The 20,004-nt window shown below is 35.2% G+C and overlaps 1 protein-coding gene across 9 annotated transcripts; it reads left to right on the top strand.

The window, feature by feature from the left end:
- The first annotated feature begins 117 nt into the window (after positions 1-117).
- LOC130717969 (uncharacterized) lies at positions 118-16,412 on the top strand. 9 transcript variants are annotated; one of them, XM_057568388.1, is made up of 19 exons: positions 135-458; positions 575-796; positions 900-995; positions 1,742-1,794; positions 1,900-1,996; positions 2,736-2,809; positions 3,296-3,410; positions 4,352-4,462; positions 5,196-5,272; positions 6,552-6,618; positions 7,418-7,483; positions 13,874-13,981; positions 14,093-14,223; positions 14,476-14,542; positions 14,645-14,712; positions 14,966-15,059; positions 15,400-15,470; positions 15,753-15,925; positions 16,007-16,412. In XM_057568388.1, the coding sequence occupies exons 1-19, from the start codon at positions 309-311 to the stop codon at positions 16,171-16,173; spliced, it is 2,007 nt and encodes a 668-aa protein (XP_057424371.1). In that variant the 5' UTR covers positions 135-308; the 3' UTR covers positions 16,174-16,412. The 9 variants fall into 9 exon arrangements, 2 of the variants coding, with proteins under 2 accessions (XP_057424371.1, XP_057424370.1); XM_057568387.1 differs by having other exon boundaries at positions 136-458; positions 15,753-16,412; XR_009012498.1 differs by lacking the exons at positions 14,476-14,542; positions 14,645-14,712; positions 14,966-15,059; ... (1 more) ...; positions 15,753-15,925; positions 16,007-16,412 and adding exons at positions 8,181-10,724; positions 11,406-11,750; positions 13,377-13,563 and having other exon boundaries at positions 118-458; positions 14,093-14,118.
- The last annotated feature ends 3,592 nt before the right edge of the window (positions 16,413-20,004 follow it).

Below are 20,004 nucleotides of genomic sequence, written 5' to 3'. Positions count from 1 at the left end.
TTCGAAAAAATTTACACTAACAATGCTTATGTCCACTAAACTCTCATAAAAACATTCAAAACTAAAACGTTAATCATAAAATATATAAAAAACAAAAGCAGAAACGACGTCGTATTTCTTGTTTCTAAAGTAGAGGACACATCCGTCAACGTCTTCTTCATCCTCGAGAAGAAAAACACCAGAGATCACTGTTACCATAGTTGTTTCCATCCAATTCTTCAAACCCTAATTTCAATTTCATCCCAATTTCAATTTCAATTTCAAAATCCCTTACTCAAATCAATCAAATCACACCCGAAATCAAAACCATGTCGTGGCTGAGATCTGCAGTCAACAAAGCGGTGGAAGTTGGAAACAAGAACAACCTCACTCGCACCGTCAAGAACTACGCCGACTCCGTCGTTCAACACGCCGGCCATGCCGTTGCCGAAGGCGCCAAAATCCTTCAGGATCGCATTGTAAACATTTCATTTCATTTCCTTTTCTAATTCAACTTTTTTTGTTTTTGTTGGTGTGTGATATTTTGATAACTATGATTGTTTCTGTGTATGTGTGTGTGTGCGCCGCCGTGCAGGCTTCTCGGAATTATAGAAGCGTTGCGGTGACAGTTAAAAGATTGGAAGAAGCTGCTATCTCATGTAGGGGACCTGAGAGAGTGCAGTTGCTCAGAAGATGGCTTATTGTACTTAAAGAGATTGAGAATATGTCTGCGGCGTTGGCTGAAGGTAAAGAGAAGACTCTGGAGGAGCACCTTGCTATTGAAGAGGAAAAGGAGAATCCTAAGAGACCATCACTGGTTAGTTATAAACCTTCTTGCATACTCTGCATGCATGCAATTATCTTAGTTAGAAGTTTTTACCTGAGGTTTTTGTGTTTGTTATTCTACTGGTTTCTTTCAGGTTCTTTATTACGATTCTGACATGGGAGGAGTACCGTTAAGTTTTCGTGATGTTTTTCTTCAAAGTCAGGCATTGGAGGGCATAACATTATCTATGGTATGTCCAATCAATGTTAATTATTGTGCACAATTTTGGTAAATTTCCCATCGTATATTGGTTTGTATGCTTTTAACCTAGAAATCTAGGATTTATTTTGTTAGCATAAACTTGTGGGTAGCAGTATTTGATGCTCAGACAGAACAGAGTGGAATGGTCTTTTGCATTTTGTTCTCCTTGATTTCTTCTTTTAAGTGGAATTAGAATTTATCACTATTTTAACCTGATGTATGAACCAATTGGAGGGTAATTTCAGAGGAGCTTTAGACATGAAACTCTAATGAAAGGTTTATTTTTGTGGGAGGGTCCACCACGAAAGCAATATACTCGGTACGAAGACGATCATGAATCAACTATCCCAAAAGCTAATAGACTAAATGGAGGGTAGTCCAATAGTTCAATGTAGGGAAAGTTCAAGGAAAGCTATAGGTCAAACCATTAAGAAGGATTTGGATTTAAATGGTCAGTCATCAGACATGATTCATCATAGGACATCACGGTGTTATTTGATTTATGTAACTAACCCCATCCAATGGGAAAAGGCTTTGGTCGTTGTGTATGTCTATATTTTGATATAGTTAAACAAATCTTGTTCCTTTGCCTTTCTTTGGTGTGTAGTTATTGCTGCTTTATATGTTGGTTGTATCTTTATAATGGTTAAAGAAGACCACTCTGGATATGCCAATTATTTTGTAATTGCTTATGATGGAGCTTAACCGCAGGGTTAACTCTTTTCTATTCCTCAGATTATTGAAGCTCCTAATGAGGAAGAGGTTTCCCTTCTCCTTGAGATGTTTGGGTGAGTCTACCAGGTTTATATTTCATATGCGCATGAGAATTTCTTAATATTTCAGTTCAGCTGGAGATACGTCCAATCATAATTGAATCATCCTTATTTATATAGGCTTTGTCTTACTGGGCGAAAAGAAGTTCATAATGCTGTAGTAAGTAGCTTACAAGATCTGGCAACAGCTTTTTCAAGCTATCAAGATGAAGTACTGGTAAGCATTTATATTCTTCACTAGAATACCCATCCTATGTTTTTTCCTCCCTCTTCGGTTAGTCATATTTTTTGGGTTAAGTTATGACTTTGTGGAACCTTTGGATGTTGTTTGATGCGTTGATAATCTATATTTACATTCACATTTAAATTTCAATTTCAAGTACAAACACTTATAACTCCAGGAGTACCATATTACAGGATTAAGTTTTTATGAAACAAAACACGTAACATGAGTAAGCTAGCTTTGTGTTGTACAAAAGATGATTAAGACCAAAAAATAAATTATCTGGAAACATTACCATTGTGTGCTAGTGATTGTTGTAAAGTTGATAATAACTGATTTTTTTATTCTTAGTTGTTCAAATAAGAAAGTATTTAAAGAAATGGAATGTAGTTCCCTGGGACAAATGACAAATCAGTTATAGAACTGTGTGATACGAAAATAGTGCGCAAGTTCTATAATTTTGCAAAGTACTCTGCCCCCTTTCACATCACTTTCTGTCTCCCCTCTATATAGGGAGTCTCTTAGGTTTCTCAGTAGTCCCCCCCCCCTCCAGTCCAAACAAAAAATAGAAATTAAATGTAAACAAATCACATTGATAGTGGGTTTTCCAGAAATCTGCAATTCTGCAGGCATTACAGAACTAGCAGAAAATTTATTGGTATATAGTGGTGGGTTATTCTTTGTTTTATATATGCAGTTAGTGACTTTGCTACATTTTTACCCTGTTCTGCAGGTGAAGCGTGAGGAATTGCTTCAGTTTGCACAAGGCGCTATGTCTGGGTTGAAAATCAATTATGATCTTGCTAGGTCAGTACGAAACAAGGGATTTCCATTGGCATTCATATGAATGAACAAGTAGTAAAAATTAAACATGCATTAGCGTCAGCGACAAATAGCATAAAATGATTGGGCAAATCATTGTTTGGTCATTTACACTGAAAAGATAGATTTGTTGGCACTGGCAAGGAGCTTATTGTTCCAAGATTTCAAAAATGGGATCCCATGTAGGACAATTATATAAGTTTTTTTCTTTTAATTAACTTCAATTGACAATATTTAATTTTTGCATATCTTTTATATATTCATGAACTCATGATGCTCTAACTAGATTTCTATAATTATTTTTTATATTCACTCGTACTCCTTAATTTCATGTTACTTTTATCAGTTTTTTTGCTAGATATTAATTTTAGTTATTGTCAGCAGATCCTTGATTGCTGCTATAATATAAAAGTGGCAAAACTGGGCTACAGTCTACCTCACTTTAGATCTTGTTTTGCTTTCTGACTGCAGAATAGATGCTGAAGCTTCTACCCTTAAGAAAAAACTCAATGAGATAACAACTTCTGAAGTGCTTTTAAACAAAGGCGATTATAAAGCTGCTGAGGAAACAACAGCAACGCTAGAGGTATTTTTGGGTCGTAAATTAGATGTTTGCAGTATGATTAATCTACAGATATTATAAAACTGTCCAGATATATTACACATGTCAAGCTATGAGCAAAAAATTCCCCTCATGGTGGCATTGATGTTATTTGATTGCGAAGTATGGGTAGTTGTAATTTTATTCTGAAAAGGATTTTTGAGCTGCATTTCTTTGATGGCAGAGGTTATTTTAACATTTATTTGAGTTAGCCTTTCAACATGCCCTGGAATAAGACATTTGACTAATATTTTTTTGGTCCATTCGTTCTTGTTCTTCTTCTAAGAAACAACATTTATTTATCTAAAAGTATGTTAAAAAAATGTAAGTTTGTCAAGAAAAATATTTCAAGAAACTTGTTTTAAACCTTTTCTCAGAAGCTTAAAAAGTTAGCTTCTGAAAAAGGTTCTATAAACAAGTTGTATCAAAGAACCACTTTTTTAAGCTTAACAAAGGGGCCTCTGCTGCACGCATTCAATGTGCTTCTCTCACACTGTCTTATTTTCCACTTTTCTTCTTTATTTTTACTCTCCTCTCTCCATGACCCCCCCACCACACCAACAGAATAATAGCTTTTATCAAATGTCACATTTTATCCTTTAAAATATTATGTTTTGGATTTTGAAGGCCTTTGTGTTTGATTAATCTGTGTTACTTTCAACCTTTTCACTTTATTTATTTATTTATTTATTTTATAAATCATCTCGAAAGTTCAGAATTCAGAGCTCTATTCTGAATTAAACTCCAGAACTTAGATATTTGAAGGTTTGCAAGCAATCTTTATAAAAGAACCAAGAACAAGAAGTACAGATCAATTGTTGACCCATATAATATGCATTTATATTTAATTAATTATATTATTTATATAAGCCTTACCATGTTTTGAAATTAAAAAAATTGAGTATAACCAGCCAACCATTTTACAGGCTTTAAAAGTTGCCCTTGCACAGATTAGAGTTTGTTCCAGACTGGAAGGGTTGTTGCTGAAGAAAAAAGATTTGAACAATGGAGACTCTCCTGAGATTCATGCCCATAAGGTACAATTTTTTCCTTTCAAGAGTCTCTTTGGGAAGGGTAAGAGAAAGAAGAACCAGAGGAACAAGTTATGTTACCTTCTATTGAAAACTAATTATATGAAGGAATTAGAATAATAATGGTTTAGCTTGAGACTACTTAAATAAAAATTCCAGCTCTCAAAAATTGGATATTTAAAAAGAAAAAAGAGAAAGAGTGTGTAGCATTTCTGATTTTCCTATATCTTGTTATCGATCTCTTCAATAAAAGGTTTTGGTTTTTGTCATGAACCATCTCAAAAGCTTAATCTATTGGATATTTAAAAAGAAAAAAGAGAAAGAGCGTGTAGCATTTCTGATTTTCCTATATCTTGTTATCGATCTCTTCAATAAAAGGTTTTGGTTTTTGTCATGAACCATCTCAAAAGCTTAATCTATTGGGTGAAGACACATGAATGATTTTATATCACATTCTAACAGTTTTTATTTCATATTCATTACCATGGGCAAAAAATTGCAAAAAAAGAAACTACCTGGTGCCATAGTTTAAGGAAGGACCACTGATAATCCCATGACTACAGATCCTCACTTTTCTTAGCAAGAGTGGGATTTGTTATCTTGTTTTTGGTGATAGTGTCATTCTAATTGAAATGTTTGGTTTTCATTATATTTTTCTATCATATTTTTAACTAAATGTAGTTGTGTCGATTCTTGATATTATTTTCTATTTATAGCAATACTATCTTTTTTTAAGTAGGTTGACAAGCTGAAGGTCTTAACGGAATCTCTTGCTAATTCTGCTGCTAAAGCTGAAAAGCGTATTTTAGACAACAGGTAGATTGTCAAATTATGATCTTTTTTTAATAAAAAGATTGTAGTGTTACTAGCATCATTCATAACACATTAGACATCAATCCCTATATATTAATTTTGAACCCTGTCTCTGAAGGCGAGGACTTCTTATTTACTCTTATTGTGAGTGTGCCATGTGGCTTCTTCTGAATCTAGCACCTCACCTTTTATTATTTTCTATTAATTTTTATTTCTCCTGAATACTATTGCTTAAATTTTGTCAATCATAAATTTTTGGCTTGTTAGTGTTAAAACTTAAAATCTTTCCAAAACTATGAATATTGGAGTTCGAATTGACAAACCTTTTTAAATTAATAGTCACAACATGATGATGCATCATAATTTATACACTTATTTTCATAGTTTTATTTGCAATTTAAATGGTCCCATTTATATAATTTATACATACCTACTTTATAATTTTAAATGTTTTATCTTGTACGTACCTTTCCTTTAATTATGTTTGTATTTTAAAATACCAACAATGCATGTGATACGTGTTAGATATCTTACAAGTGAGCAGTTATATGCTTGCTTATACAAGTTCAAAGTATGTGGTCTAAACTATGAAGGGGTAGTTTAAACATGGTATGATGTGTCTATTATGTATTCAAAATTTAACAGCGATTAAAAGGTAAAATTAAAGCTTTTGAAATTCATTGTTAGAGCCAATTATTAAATTGTCTTTCATCACTAATATTAAAAATTTCAATCTTTCTTCTTATTATAAGAGTAAACTATATTCTTCTCTTCATTGATAAGATGATATTGTCTGTTATGTTTTTTTTTGGCACAAATAGATCTTCATCTCTAACCTCTTGTCTTTTGGATTGTGCTGCCTTCATCATTTGGGTGATGGGTTAATTTCATCATTTTAGAGATTTCACTGTTTTGGCTTGAAACCAGTCACAAGTTGGAAATTCAAAGATTAGTTAGTACCATTTGTTCTGATCAAACATGCCTGTTGGTGGCTATATTGAATGGTAAAAGCTGACCCCCGCAACTAAAGGAGCCAGTTGTTTCTAGACGGGGTGTTTTTTAGATGCTTTAGCAGGGACAATCGCATACTACTAGTTTTTAACTTATATTCTTTCTACCTTCTGCGTACACTTTTAGTTCTTTACACAATCTACGTAGATAGTATCTCAATTCACAAACCAGCCCTAATTAACAGATTTATTTCTTGTTGTTTAATGATTTGATTCAGATGCTAAATAGTAAACCGTATATTCTCTCTCTCTCTCTCTCTAAAATTTGACAGAGTACAAAAAGAGGAGGCATTAAAAGTTCGTGTGAGTAAAGTCAGTGAAGCTAGTGAAAAGGAGAAGGTAATGTGTTCAGCAGGGCAGCTTTTATATTTATTCTGTTGATTATCACTAATCTTTAGTAGCAGGGGGGAACTTATTATATTTCAAATGGCATTTCATGGTGGTACATAACTAAGCTGTTGTTGTTATGCATGCCTAAATTGTCAATGTGATAAATATTGTGGGAGCATCTATTGTGGAAGAAATGGTAAAGTCTCCACTTAGATGGTTTGGGCATGTACATAAAAAGACTCGTTAAAGCACCATAAGAAGCGTTGATGTGATGGAAAATTGGCAAATATTTAGAGTTAAATGGGGATTAAAAAAATATATAGGTCAAACTATAAATAACGGTTTGGATTTAAATGGTATGTTATCAGACATGGTTTATGACGACACATTATGGTCTCATTTGATTCATGTTATCTGGCCTCGCTCTTGGTAAAAAGCTTTAATTGTTGGCATTTCCCTACATTTTTCTTTCCTTATAGTTTAGGCAAGATGGGGTTTTAGAGAATGTGCGAGTCATTTGCATCTATCACGAGAAGTATATTCCTCATACTCCTCCTTTTCATGCATTTATCTAGATAATATATGACATAAAGATGCGATCGCTGTGCAAGATTTATGCATTTATCCCTTTCAAATGGTCCACAACCATCAAATGACAGTCAAGTTTTGTAGGAAGATTCTCAATTTCTGTGTTCATATAGGCGCAATAGGAGTGAAGACGTTGCTGAGACAGTAGACTTCTGGTGTGAATACTTGGTCAATAATCAGCTGTAGATGCTTGCTTGATATTTTTCTCCTTTGTTTTCAGGAACTGGCTGCTGAGATATCTGATCTCCAACGGAAAAAAGAAGATCTTGAAGCTGAATTGAAAAAGGTATCAGCCATAATCTTTTTTTTTGGGTGGGGGTTAAGTGATAGTAACATGGATACAGACATAAAATAGTGTCATTTTATTTTTATGATGTTCACTACTGGCTGTATATGATAAATTTCTTTCTGGTGTGAATTTCAGATTTTTATGGATTATGGAAGATATTATTTGTGTACTGTTCTACAAATTGAATTGAATATAATTTGCTCTATAGAAAGGCTACCCTCCAACCTTGCAATATTTTCACATGTCTGGAGCTAAAAGTGTTTATATTTTTAGTTTTACTGTAGACAGCATTTAACCATGTACTATTTTCCTCTCACCTGAGTTTTTTTCCTGTTGCTATTCTCTCTTCATCTATCATTTTATACAATTATTTTAATTTTAATTATGTGATATTGTACTCTTCTACTCGACATGGCAGTTTACAATCTCATTTGATACTCTTGTTTTGATTGCTGAATTAATATATATTCGGGCCCCACAGAAGCAAGGAGTAAATTTTTTGGAGGAAATATATTACTATCCTTTTTGCTAAAATTTTCATCTCATACTCTCTGCAGGTTCCTTTATCTAATACTTGCTTCATTTGAACACTCCTATATGATGTGCCCCATCTTGGAACCTAGTGTTTCTTCTTTTTTACATCATTGTGAATAAAGTGCTGTAAGGTAATTAAGTTTGTTTATATTCATTCTAGTTAGGGGCAGCTTGGAAGCAAACAAAGATGCGAATAAGATGTTTAATACCTGAAGAATCTTTGATCATAATGAGTGGGCAGAGGCACCCCATTCACAAGAATGAGCTTTCATCATCTCACTCTTACTCTTACATTCAAAATCGCTATTATCATTCTTCTTGTCCCTCTTCTCATCATGCAGATGCAGCACAAGTTGAATCAAAAAGTATAATTGAGAACAACACCCATAGCCTTGACAAGCTTGCTCGTTACCATCTCTCACGTAATGAAATCGATCTTGCTCGTCATGTGTTTGACCAAATTTCAAATCCAAGTGTTGTATTATGGAACATGATGATCCGAGCTTATGCTTGGACCGGCCCATTTCAAAATGCTATTAATTTGTACCATCACATGTTGCAGCTCGGAATAACACCCACCAAGTTCACCTTTCCGTTTGTTCTTAAAGCCTGTTCAACTCTACAAGCTGTACAAGTTGGGAGAGAAATACACTGCCATGCTCACACACTTGGTCTGGAAATGGATGTCTATGTTTCTACGGCCTTGCTTGACATGTATGCAAAATGTGGGAATTTGTCTGAAGCGCAAACACTATTTAATAGGATCTCCCACAAGGATATTGTTGCATGGAATGCCATGATTGCTGGGTTTTCATTTCATGCACTTCACTATGGAACAATGCAGTTATTTGTCCGAATGCAGCAAGCAGGAATAATTCCTAATTCTTCAACTATTGTATCTGTTCTACCCTTAGTTGGACAAGCTAATGCATTACTGCAGGGGAAGGCTATTCACGCTTACTCTATAAAGAAAATGTTCAATGATAATGTGGTTGTTGGAACTGGACTTTTGGATATGTATGCTAAGTGCCATCACTTACCTTATGCTCAGAAAATCTTCAATAGCATTAATCAAAAGAATGAGATATGCTGGAGTGCTATGATTGGAGGATATGTCTTTTGTGATTCAATGAAAGATGCAGTGGTCCTTTATGATGAAATGGTATGTATATACGGGTTGAACCCTACACCTATCACTCTTGCAACCATATTGCGAGCTTGTGCAAAACTCACAGACGTGAACAAAGGGAAAAGCTTACACTGTTACATGATTAAATCAGGGATAGATTTAGATACAACAGTAGGCAACTCGCTGATATCAATGTATGCTAAGTGTGGGATTATGGATGATGCAGTTGGGTTTCTTGATGAAATGATCACAAAAGACTCAGTTTCTTATAATGCTATTATTTCAGGTTGTGTGCAAAATGGCTATGCAGAGAAAGCTTTACTTATATTTCGCCAGATGCAGTTATCTGGGACTGACCCAGATTTGGCGACCATGACAGGTCTACTGCCAGCTTGTTCACATTTGGCCGCTCTACAACATGGTGCTTGCTGCCATGGATACTCAGTTGTTCGTGGCTTCACTACAGACACATCCATTTGTAATGCCATTATTGACATGTACTCGAAGTGTGGAAAGATCGATATAAGTCGAGAAATTTTTGATAGGATGCATAAGAGGGATATTATTTCATGGAACACAATGATAATTGGTTATGGCATTCATGGGCAATGCAAAGAAGCGCTTTCACTATTCCATGAATTACAGACTTCAGGCTTGAAGCCAGATGATGTGACCCTTATTGCTGTTTTATCCGCCTGTAGCCATTCAGGACTTGTCACAGAAGGGAAATATTGGTTTAATTCCATGGGCCATGACTTCAACATCAAACCAAGGATGGCACATTATATATGCATGGTTGACCTTTTGGCTCGAGCAGGAAATTTGGATGAAGCATACTCTTTTACTCAAAGGATGCCATTTGAGCCTGATGTTCATATATGGAGCGCATTGCTTGCTGCATGTAGGACCCACAAAAATATTGAAATGGGTGAAGAAGTGTCAAAGAAGATCCAACTGTTAGGACCTGAAGGTACTGGAAATTTCGTCCTTATGTCTAACATCTATAGCTCTGTAGGTAGGTGGGATGATGCTGCATATGTTAGAAGCATACAAAAGCATCATGGTTACAAAAAAAGCCCAGGATGCAGTTGGATTGAGATCTCTGGGGTAATCCATGGGTTTATTGGTGGGGATCAATCCCATCCACAATCAGCATCCATAAATGAAAAGTTACAGGAACTGCTGGTGCAGATGAAAAAATTGGGATATCGTGCGGAATCTAGTTTTGTTCTCCATGATGTTGAAGAAGAGGAAAAGGAGCAGATTCTCCTTTATCATAGTGAAAAAATAGCCATTGCATTTGCAATTCTTAATACCAGTCCCAGCGACCCCATTCTAGTGACAAAAAATTTGCGGATATGTGTTGACTGTCATGCTGCAATAAAATTTATGAGTCTCATTACAAAGAGGGATATAACAGTTAGAGATGCAAGTCGTTTTCATCATTTTAAGAATGGAATTTGCAATTGTAAGGATTTCTGGTGAGAGAAAAAAGGAAAGATGGAGTTACAGGTTTGGTTAGAATCACCCAATTGCGAGAATTCTTCATTATTTGTTACGTGCTGCCTGAATGAGGTAATGTCCTTCTCTCCTTATATTAGTTTGATTTACTTTTCATTTGGCTTAATTGTACTCTTAGTCCGTATATTTTGTGGCTAATATGTGATTTTGGTCCCTCAATAATATGTTGACTGAATTTAATCGCTTAGTTTTTTTACTGTTATAATTAAGTTAATCATTTTCATTGTGTACTTAAAACTCTCAAATACTAATTTTCTACTCAAAATCTTCACAAACTGAATAGATTAAATTGTTTTAAACCTTCTTCAACTCAGCTTCATCCTTCAAATGCTTGAAATTTTATCAAATTCATTAAATTTCTAAATTTAACTTTTAAAATTATTTCATTGGGGAGGCAGCAATTTGGGAGTAGGGGTGCCAAAATCAAAGAGCAAAGAATATAGCATGTCTACATTACTTCCCTCGCCCATCCGCCACTGATTTCATATCCCCAATCCATCATAAATCCCAAATATTTGGACAAAAAATGAGAACTTGAGGATTTTAGGTTGAAGGAAATTGACGGTAGAATTATTTCTACTTAATATAAAAAAGAGATACTTAATTGACTAAAAACACATGGGTATCAAAATTGCACATAGTCCAAACTAGAGGGACTAAAAGTGCAATCAAACCTTTATTTATTTAATCAATCCTAATAACCGGAAATGTAATATTTGTGTTCTGTCAAACCAGGAACATGGGAATTATGGAGCGCTTAAAGAAATAGGTTGCTTAGGGTCTTTGCGCCAAACAACTTTTTGTATACTGGAGAAAGTTTTATGTCTCCGATTGAAGGGAGTGAAAACTTGTTCGTATATTTTTTTGTCAAATGTGTTTGATTTTGCATACCATCCCATAACTAGGGAGAAAGAGTTCTAGAGAAAGGGTCAGTGGAACTTCAATGATCACTGGAAAAAAACAGGGAGATCAGAACAACAGTAGAAGTTTGTTTTTCCCTACACTTGTGTAGGTTGATTTGCTTAAAACTTCTTCCACCAACATTATACGTTGTTGGTGAACATTGAATTTTATTTGCAGGTATCTTTTACTTGTTATTTTCCTTCTATTTCTGCATAAGTTTATTTGTTATTGTCATTTAATTTTTCTTGAATCTATTTTACCTATGATTTCAAACATGTAAATCAGTTTCTTGGCTGACTCTGTATCATAAAACAGAATTAATTTTAAGCATAACAATTAAAAAGAAGTTTTATTTATTTATAATATTATCCCTTTAATTGAGTTTAAAACAAATAGTTTAATATTATCCCCCTAATTGCTGCTTTTTTGTTTGAAAACTATGAATCCTGATGTCCTTGATAGCCATATCGTTGATGCATTACTAGTTTTGCCTTGTTAAGCACGCGTTTGACTAACAGTAGGGTATAGTTGCCAACCGAAATTTACAAGATGCTATGGTAAGGAAGTTTGTTTATTTCCTTTGAAGATGATTAAACTTAAAATTGCAATGTATATAGAATGGAGAGTATGTTTATTTTATAATTAATTGATGAGTTCACTGTTTATTGAAGTAAATTTCTATATCTTGTTCTTGCTGCAATAAAGGAAATACTGTAATAAGAAATTTGGATGGATTACTTTTCAACATACGAAGGAGGTTGGTATAATACTCATACAAGTAGTGTATCCATAATAAGTTGTAAGGGGTTGATGTAATACTCATACTCATACAAGATATACATCAAAGTCTGCTTCACATAAGTTTGTTGCATAAACTTAAATTTCTCATGTATATAAAACTTAATAAAAACGTCATGCATCCATTGTTCTAGGAAAACTTTAAATTTGCATAAGTTGTGCTAAAAGTGAACTGTAGCATAATCTCTTGTTTCAGCCCCCTTTTATATTAGTATACCCCTAAAATGGTACTTTGGGTCCCATATCATGCTGCCAACAAATATTGAGGGAGGTGCAATCTTGAGTTCTTGCCTCACTGCCATTGGTGAGAACAAATTAAGCTCAACGGTTTGTATATAGAACAAATAGATTGCTATATTACCAGCAATACCTACTCAAATAGAATGCTTATCATCCTTTCTTTTAATTCACTGTAGCTTCCTTTGTGTTAGTGGGATAACTAGGATGTTGATCCCCAAAATTGAGAGATAATGTGAGTTGAAATGGGGGTTTTTTAGGTCATGACGTCGCCATTAACTGGTTATAGAACTGCAGATTATTCAAGTATGAAATTCGTAACTAAGTATAACGAAAGAAAACAAAATGTCAAATATAGTATATTGCCAAAAGGACCTTATTCTACTATTGGAAGTGTTTCTTTTCTTATGCATATGACTCGTAATAAGCCACTTTGGTATTAAATCACAAGTGAAATAAATTCAATAAAAACTTAATGGCAATAATGATATAGTATATAGAAATAGAAGAAAAAGAATAGGTAAAAATTACTTGTATATCAGATTCAATGCAATTCTACAATGAATTATGTAGGTGGAAGTGTATGGTACAGCTGCTGTTCTGACTTCTCTGTTTTTCTGGTGCCCATTAATGTTCCCTTAGTCCTTTCTCTATTACTCTTCCTTTCTAGTTAGTGGATGCTTTATGAAACACATTTTACAAAAATATCAAAACAAATGCAATCTTTCTCTCCCTTGAATTGAAAATACACTTTTCTCTTATATACAGAAGCATGTTTGGCACATATGACGTATTCCCAGGTCTTTCATGCTCCTGCTCTACCTTACATAAGACAAAGTAACAAGCAAGCTTGTCAAGGAAATGGGTGTTGTTCTCAATGATACTTTTTGTTCAACTTGTGCTGCATTTACATGACTATGAGGACAAAGAAATACGGTGGTGATAGTGTCTCAGTGTAAGAGTGAGATGATGAAAGCTCATTTTTGGCAATGGGATGCCTCTGCCCATTCATCGGATCAAAGCTTTTTCATGTTTCAAACATTGTATTCACATATTTGCTTGCTTCCAAGCCCCTAACTAGAATGAATAAGACAAACTTAATTACCTTACAAATCAAATATTTCACAGGAAAAATTATAACTACACACACACAAACCCTATATTGTCAAAATGACTCCCCATTTTCATTATGTATTTGTAGCTCTTCGTGAAGCTTCTTTTTCCTATCAATTAAGGGTTATTGAAATTTGTCTTATGAGTTGTAGGTTAATTCTTCTTTGGCTGCTGCTCAAGCACGATTATCGAATGTGAAAGAAGAGAGAGATCAGTTTGAGGAAGCAAACAACCAGATAGTTGAACATCTGAAGATAAAGGTGGGAAGTTGTCTTTTTTCCTGGCTTAGTATCGTGCTATATCGATGTTGCTTAATACAGTGTTACTCTTACCACCCAGTTGTCTGAAATCTTGATGAGTTTTATTAACAGGAAGATGAACTTTCAAAATCAATTAGCTCATGTAGGATAGAAGCAGATGTTATCAAAACCTGGATTAATTTTCTGGAAGATACCTGGGTTCTTCAGCGTTCAAATGCGGAAATTAACGAGAAGCAGGTCAAGTATGTAATGGAACTTATTGTGCTTGAGTGACGGCTTTTTTTATACCTGCAAAAAGAGTTTAATTTGAGTAATTAGACCTCTTTTGCATATACTTAAATACACAAAGTTAGGTTTACAAATCTATATAAGATCTGGCCTAGCCAGTATCCATGAACAATATCCTTCAACCAAAATCTAGAAATTATAATTATTAAGCCATTGTTCTTTATTTTCTTGAATCAGAACTTTCACTAATGTTTTTGTTTTTAAAGTGATGAATTGGAGAGACATGAGGACTATTTTGTGGACTTGGCCATTCAACTCCTAACTGCTTATCAGGTATTGGTTTTCTTTTTACTGATATAATGGATGGAAAAGGGCACTCTTTTCTGCTTCCCTATTTTTCCCAATTTGTGATATGATCTGCTTTGTTATCTGCAGAAAGAGTTAGATCCTTGTGTTAACCATATTGAAACATTTGTTGTGAACCTGAAGAATTTAAGTCTGAGGTAACATCTTTCTTTTTATTAAGTCGGTTGTCAACCTGGCCATTTGTTGTTTGGCAGTTTACTGTGGTAGTTCAAATTGTTCACGATTTCAATATATCTATAAGCACAAACCAAAATATAGAAAACTTTTAAAACAATGACTTGGTGATCAAATGGTTGATACTTTCTTTTGTATGTATTAGACTTTAATTCTAAAAATGTGTGTGCACTGTTGTTTATTTATCCATTTCCTTAATTTTTCTCGAGGAAACAGGTTAGAGATGTCGTCCAATGCAGATACTGAGGATTCAAAAGTTTTAAGTCCCAGGAGGAATCTTGAGGAGGAATATTTGACCTATGAAGCAAAGGTATAAATGTGACTTGGATCAATTTTAAATCACTGGCTTGTTTGTCCAGCGCTGTTTTAAATAAATTATCCCCTACTTGAAAAATGTACCTTTGTCCTGGATAAATTCACTTTCCTAGGTCGGTGGCTTTGTAGAAAACACTGTTCTAGGTATTTTAGACTCTTCTGTTAACTGCTGCATTCGCATTTTTGTGTACTAATTTTTTGTGCTGTGCAAGTTATAGGTGTCCACTTAGTATGCTGGGCCCCTAATATCTGTTGCATGCTCTATACTTGATTTTCCATGAAAAACTATAATGGAGTTGTCCAATGATTGCCCACGTTATCTTGCCTTGTTTCAGATTATTACCACCTTCAGTGTAGTGGATAACATGAAACAACAGTTTTATTCTCAACAAGGAAAGATTTCCAGGTTTTGTATTTTCTTTCTAATAACTTTATGGAGTTTACTAACTTGTGAATTGGTTAATTTAAGTCCAAAATAAATCTAATGTGTTAAATTTGAACTTTTCTAAGTTGTTAGTGGTCTAAAATCACCGGTTACAAACTCTTTTCTTTTCCTCCTTATAAAGAACATCATCATTTTACTGAAATGCAAGAGATTATCATGAATTTCATCTATAGAAGAGTAGCGTTGCATAAGCTCCTCATACTAAATTTTCATTTGCTTTGCTTTTTGGGCTCTGTATTCCAGGAAAGATGAAGACAGAGTCAAAGAGCTGTTTGATGCCATTGAAAAGATACGGACTCAATTTGAGTCTATTGAGAGACCAGTTCTCGAAATTGAGAGCCCAAGCGCGCACACTGAAAGTTCACTAACTGAGAAAAAGTCGGACGAAACACCTTCACCTTCTGCTCCGGCCCAAGGTACACCTTCACCTTCTGCTTCAGCCCGAGATACTGACTTTTTAAAGCCAGAGACAGATGAACAGCCAAAATCATCTTCAGTTTCAGCAGGTCAGGTATTGGACCATGAAGCTGAATTAGCTAAGCTGGAATCTGAGTTTGGAAAGGTCAGTCATGATTACTCTACAGAGGAAATTGGTGATTGGGAATTTGATGAGCTTGAAAGAGAATTGGATTCTGGCAATTCAGCAACAAGTAGCAACAAGTAGTTAGTTGACACATTGCAATGCTTGCTATTGTATTTATTATGAAGCAAGTGCAAATGTTATTTAAATTTGTAAGCTATAGTTGGGCTGTTAATGAAGCTGCAATTTGGATCAAGATGCCTTTGAATTTGTAAACATTTAAGAGCAAGATTTATTGATTCTTCTGTAAAGTACTGAATTGGTAACACGCAGATGCAGTCATCAAATGATTTGAAATGATCAGTATGGTTGTAAAATTTGAACTCGGATTTCTGGTGCGGATTGATTGAAGGTGCATATCTACTAGTATTGCTCAAAGTTTGCACTAGTGGCATTTTTTTTACATGCAAAGGTTAATATCTTAGTTAAGTGCTTATGATAATAAGTTCATTATATAAATTAGCTTATTTGAAAAGTCTATTAAAATATGTTTGAAATAGCTTATTTGTAGGTATAAACGTTTATTAATAACTGATATGAACAGCTTATAAGAACAAATTCAAAATAGCCAATAACTAGATAAGCTATTTTTATAAGTTTATTCAAGCACTTAAGTATGTATTTATGATGGAAAAGGGTGAAGTATCACCTGTTTTGACATCATATTTCAGTTGAAATAGGCTTCAAGAAAAAGTATACCATTGGTTGACAACCTAACTATATCGACAATTTCTGTGTAAAGCTAGGGCCTATAACAACAGAGAATGAACCAAACCAGTAGGCTGTTCAGTTCATGGTTTTTCAGTGTTTTTGCAAACAAATTGCACATTGAGGGAAAAAGTGAGGAGAAGATAGGGCCTTAATGTTTCGGTCTATGGCTGAAAAAAATGAAAAAAGAGAGGAGGTGAACACAAAAAAGTAGGTAGGGTTGGTTTGTGTTGAAAGATGATGACAAACCATTGAAACCAAAGTCTCGAGCTTTCAGGCATTCCGGCTTCTTCCACTATTATTTGTCGGGTCATGTGTTGGTTCTTTCTCAGCTCAATCTTGTTAAGTGTGTAATTAGTATATTTTATTCAAGTTACAATTGAACTTAAATATTGAAGATGACAACACTAATCAGAAAAAGCAGAATAGTTAGCCATAAACACTGAACGAATAATAGGGGGAAAATGAAAAAAAGATGCCCATGTTTTGTACCCGTGTACACAAAAAGGCTTTGTAGAGCTTTTCCTGTGTGCAAGTTATCCTAAACCATAGAAAAATACCAGGAATCCAGTAAAAAAGTGGAAGCATAAAGCATGCCACGAATAAGGTATTGTTACTGGAAAAAAATGCTTTAAGAATGTCCACCTTAGCATGTTTGGAAATTCTTGACAAAATTAATTTTGAGGAGAAACTACACAGAGTAGAATATGGATGGTAGAATTGATTCTGAAGAAAGAAAAGTTGTTTCAAACATGCTAGAAACTCGATTGTTGTAGCAAGTTTTCGTTTGATGCATTGACAGCATGTTTGGATCCACACTTAAACCTCTTGGAATCACTTCTTTCTTCACAAAAGTCAATTCCAGTAATTTCTTTCAGAATCACATCTCTCCTAAACAATGTAAAAAGCTTCCGAATTCCCAAACACTTACTAATTAAACTATGGTTCAATGACTTAAACAAATATGAATTTTGAAATGCCTGCCATGAGAATCAAATATCTTGTACTGAAACCGTATTTGCTAGCATGGGAATCTGTGAGTGTTATATAAGACTCCAAAAGTGGCTATTAAATTCATAGACAACCTTTTCCCTCTACAACTACCATGTAAACATTTGAGAATTCTTGCACCGAGGATGAATTTTCCAAGGTTAACCTATGCAAATTTGGGTGGAAAATGAGTTTTTAAGGGAAAATCTCAAATTGGAAGGGACTCTTGATTTGTCATGACATGCCTCGTTGCCCAAATGGTTTCCCTATGCCAAGGTGCCACCGTGAGCTTCGATATCAAAATTTGAGAATTATTTTCCTGGTAATGGATTTTCTTAGGCTAACATATGCGAATTTGAGCGAAAAATGAGTTTTCAAGGGAAAATCTCAAGTTGGAAGGGAGATTTTGTTTGCCATGGCATACCTCATTCCCAAATGGTTTCTCTATGCCAAGGTGCCCCCGTGAGCGCCAATGTCAAAATTTGAGAATTCTCGCCCCGATGATGGATTTCCCTAGGCTAACCTATGCAAATTTAGGTGGAAAATGAGTTTTCAAGGGAAAATCTAAAGTTGGAAAGGAAACTTGGTTTGCCATGACATGCCTCGTTGCCCAAATGGTTTCCCTATTCCAAGGTGCCCCCGTGGGCTCCCATATGAAAATTTGAGAATTATTTTCATGATAATGGATTTTTCAAGGCTAAAAAATGCGAATTTGGGTCGAAAATGAGTTTTTAAGCGAAAATCTCAAGTTGGAAGGTTTTCTGGGTTTGCCATGGCTTGCCTCGTTGCCCAAATGGTTTCTCGATGCCAAGGTGCCCCTGTGAGCCCCACTGTCAAAATTTGAGAATTCTGGCCCCGATGATGGATTTCCCAAGGCTAACCTATGCAAATTTAGCTGGAAAACGAGTTTTCTAGGGAAAATATCTAGTTGGAAGGGAAACTTGGGTTGCCATGACAAACCTCATTGCCCAAATGGTTTTCATATGCCAAGGTGCCCCCGTGTGCTCTCATATCAAAATTCCAGAATTATTTTCCTTATGCTAGATTTCCCAAGGCTAACCAATGCGAATTTGGGTGGAAAATGAGTTTTCAAGGGAAAATCTCAAGTTGGAAGGGAAACTTGGTTTGCCATGGCATGCCTCGTTGCCCAAATGGTTTCTATATGCTAAGTTGCCTCCGTGAGCTCCCATATCAAAATTTGAGAATTATTTTCCTCATGCTGGATTTTCCAAGGCTAACCAATGCGAATTTGGGTCAAAAATGAGTTTTTATGGGAAAATCTTAAGTTGGAAGGGCCTCTTGGTTTTCCATGGCTTGCTTCGTTACCCAAATGGTTTCCCTATGCCAAGGTGCCCCAGTGAGTTCTCATGTCAAAATTTGAGAATTCTTGCACCGAGGATGGATTTCCCAAGGCTAACCTATCCAAATTTAGGTGGAAAATGAGTTTTCAAGGGAAAATATGTAGTTGGAAGGGAAACTTGGTTTGACATGACATTTCTTGATGCCCAAGTGGTTTCCCTATGCCAAGGTGCCCCTATGAGCTTCCATATCAAAATTTGAGAATTATTTTCCTGATGATAGATTTTCTAAGGCTAACCTATGCGAATTTGTGTGAAAAATGAGTTTTCATGGAAAAATCTCAAGTTGGAAGGGACATTTGGTTTGCCATGGCGTACCTCCTTGCCAAAATGGTTTCCCTATGCGAAAGTGCCCCCGTGAGCGCCCATGTTAAAATTTGAGAATTCTTAACCCAATGATAGATTTCTCAAGGCTAACCTATGTGAATTTGTTTGGAAAATGAGTTTTCAAGGGAAAATCTCAAGTTGGAAGAGAGACTTGGTTTTCCATGACATACCTCTCAGCCCAATTGGTTTCCCTATGCCAAGGTGCCCCTGTAAGTTCCCATGTCAAAATTTGAGAATTCTTGCACCGTGGATGGATTTCCCAAGGCTAACGTATGCAAATTTGGGTGGAAAATGAGTTTTTAAGGGAAAATCTCAAGTTCGAAGGGACTCTTGGTTTGCCATGACATATCTCGATGCCCAAATGGTTTCCCTACGCCAAGATGCCCCCGTGAGCTCTCATATCAAAATTTGAGAATTATTTTCGTGATGATGGATTTCCCAAGGCTAACCAATGCAAATTTGAGTGAAAAATGAGTTTTCAAGAGAAAATATCAAGGTGGATGAGAGACTTGGTTTGCCATGGCATACCTCT

Source organism: Lotus japonicus, chromosome 5, assembly GCF_012489685.1.
Source record: "Lotus japonicus ecotype B-129 chromosome 5, LjGifu_v1.2".
Classification (NCBI taxonomy): Eukaryota; Viridiplantae; Streptophyta; class Magnoliopsida; order Fabales; family Fabaceae; genus Lotus; species Lotus japonicus.
This window is presented reverse-complemented; position numbering and strand designations above follow the sequence as displayed.

Coding starts and splice junctions, on each gene's coding strand:
- LOC130717969 (XM_057568387.1), top strand. CDS start 309: ATGTCGTGGCTGAGATCTGCAGTCAACAAAGCGGTGGAAGTTGGAAAC. Junction 13,982..14,092: donor TTGAACATCTGAAGATAAAG/GTGGGAAGTTGT, acceptor TTTTATTAACAG/GAAGATGAACTTTCAAAATC. Junction 14,713..14,965: donor CTGAAGAATTTAAGTCTGAG/GTAACATCTTTC, acceptor TCGAGGAAACAG/GTTAGAGATGTCGTCCAATG.